The 1,622-nt window shown below is 39.9% G+C and overlaps 1 protein-coding gene across 1 annotated transcript in view; it reads left to right on the top strand.

Annotated features, from left to right (window-relative positions):
• LOC106104346 (sortilin-related receptor-like) overlaps positions 1 to 1,622 on the top strand; it is a 23,971-nt gene that overhangs the window by 14,476 nt on the left and 7,873 nt on the right. Inside the window, exons 11-13 of the mRNA XM_013284378.1 lie at positions 260 to 458; positions 607 to 731; positions 1,574 to 1,619. Coding sequence (XP_013139832.1) covers positions 260 to 458; positions 607 to 731; positions 1,574 to 1,619 — 370 coding nt within the window. The remainder of the gene's footprint in view (positions 1 to 259; positions 459 to 606; positions 732 to 1,573; positions 1,620 to 1,622) is intronic.

The raw sequence follows: 1,622 nt of genomic DNA on the forward strand, positions 1-1,622 counted from the left end.
CGGATAAAGGTAGGCAACGCATCTGCAATTGCGGATGTCTATGGGCAGCGGTCGCTTCGCCATTTTGGCGGATTCAGGTGGCCGCTTGCTCAGTACATTATGTTATGAAAAAGACTATTCTCTACATCTATGCCAAATTTCATCGAGATTCATTCAGCCGTTTAACCATCAATTCATCTAAACTTTCGCATTTATAATATTAGTATGATATGTAGCATTGAGCTTTCAAGTTTTATTAATAAGTAATTAATATTGACAGGATCAGTTTTCGTGCAAGAACGACATGTGTATAGCTCAGTCGTGGCGCTGCGACGGCAACGACGACTGCGGCGACGGGTCGGACGAGGCGGGCTGCGTGTGCGCGCCGCCACGCGTCGCCTGCGACAACGGCAGCTGCTACCTGCCGCAGTGGCGCTGCGACGGCGACATCGACTGCTCAGATATGACTGACGAGAAAGGTATGACTTTATGACGTCACAGTACTTTGGTGTCAGAGATTCGGACGAACTTTAGTTCCTTTTTTCTTATAAGAGAAGGATGGGAAGGGAACGATTCGACGATTGGGCACACGAACGGAATATATTTTTTTCTACTTTATTGTTACAGATTGTGGCAAACATAACTGCAGCGAGAATGAATTTCAGTGCGGTAATGGTAATTGCGTGGATAAACGCTGGGTGTGCGATGGAGACAACGACTGCAAGGATGACTCCGATGAACGCAACTGCACGGTAAATATATTCACAAATTTAAATTAGCATCTGTATGGTTATGTTACATATTTAAATAATAGTTTGTGTAACTTAATGTAGGCACACATTCGCATAATATAAAACAGTAATAGCCGTTTTTGGCGCTGTGTTCGAATCCTGACATTTGCCTATAGAACGACCCTCAATCTTATTTGGAATGATAAAAGAAAATATGTTCTAAATGTTCTGTAATTTTGTATATTTTCCTGTGACATATGTAACTTCGATATATGCATCAAACTCGGTGTTTACGATAACCATTTTATCGTTTTTTATACTATGAATGAGTTTTTATATTTTTTCAGACTATCTCTATCTGTGACAAATTTCATCTAGATCCGTTGTATCGTTTTTCACCAATCAATCTGAACATTTGCATTTATAATATTAGTAATACTAGCTTTCGTCCGCGAATACGTCCGCGTGCTCTAAAAAAAACAAAAGTGAGCATACTATGTGTTCTTTTACACTATGCTCTACATCTATATAAAAATTAATCCAGATCCGTTCATCTGTTTAGGCCTCAATCTCTAACAATGATCCATCCATCCATCCATCTAAACTGTTATGTCTTACTTCTTACTAATATCATAAATGCAAAAGTTTAGATGGATGAACGGATCGATGGATGTTTGTTAGAGTTTGTACTCACCGGATTTCGATGAAATTTGGTATAAACGTAGAGGATAGAGAGAGATGCTCACTTTTGTTTTTTTTTAATTCTACGCGGACGGAGTCGCGGGCGAAAGTTAGTTTATAATATTAGTAAGATTATTTCTCCCAATATCGACGTAGGGACTAAATGCGGTATATGTTCATAGAGTCAAGTGAAGCGTCCAAGCACGCAGGTGAACTGCTCCGTGCACAGCT

The sequence above is a fragment of the Papilio polytes genome, unplaced genomic scaffold (genome assembly GCF_000836215.1).
Source record: "Papilio polytes unplaced genomic scaffold, Ppol_1.0 DF823688.1, whole genome shotgun sequence".
Lineage (NCBI taxonomy): Eukaryota > Metazoa > Arthropoda > Insecta > Lepidoptera > Papilionidae > Papilio > Papilio polytes.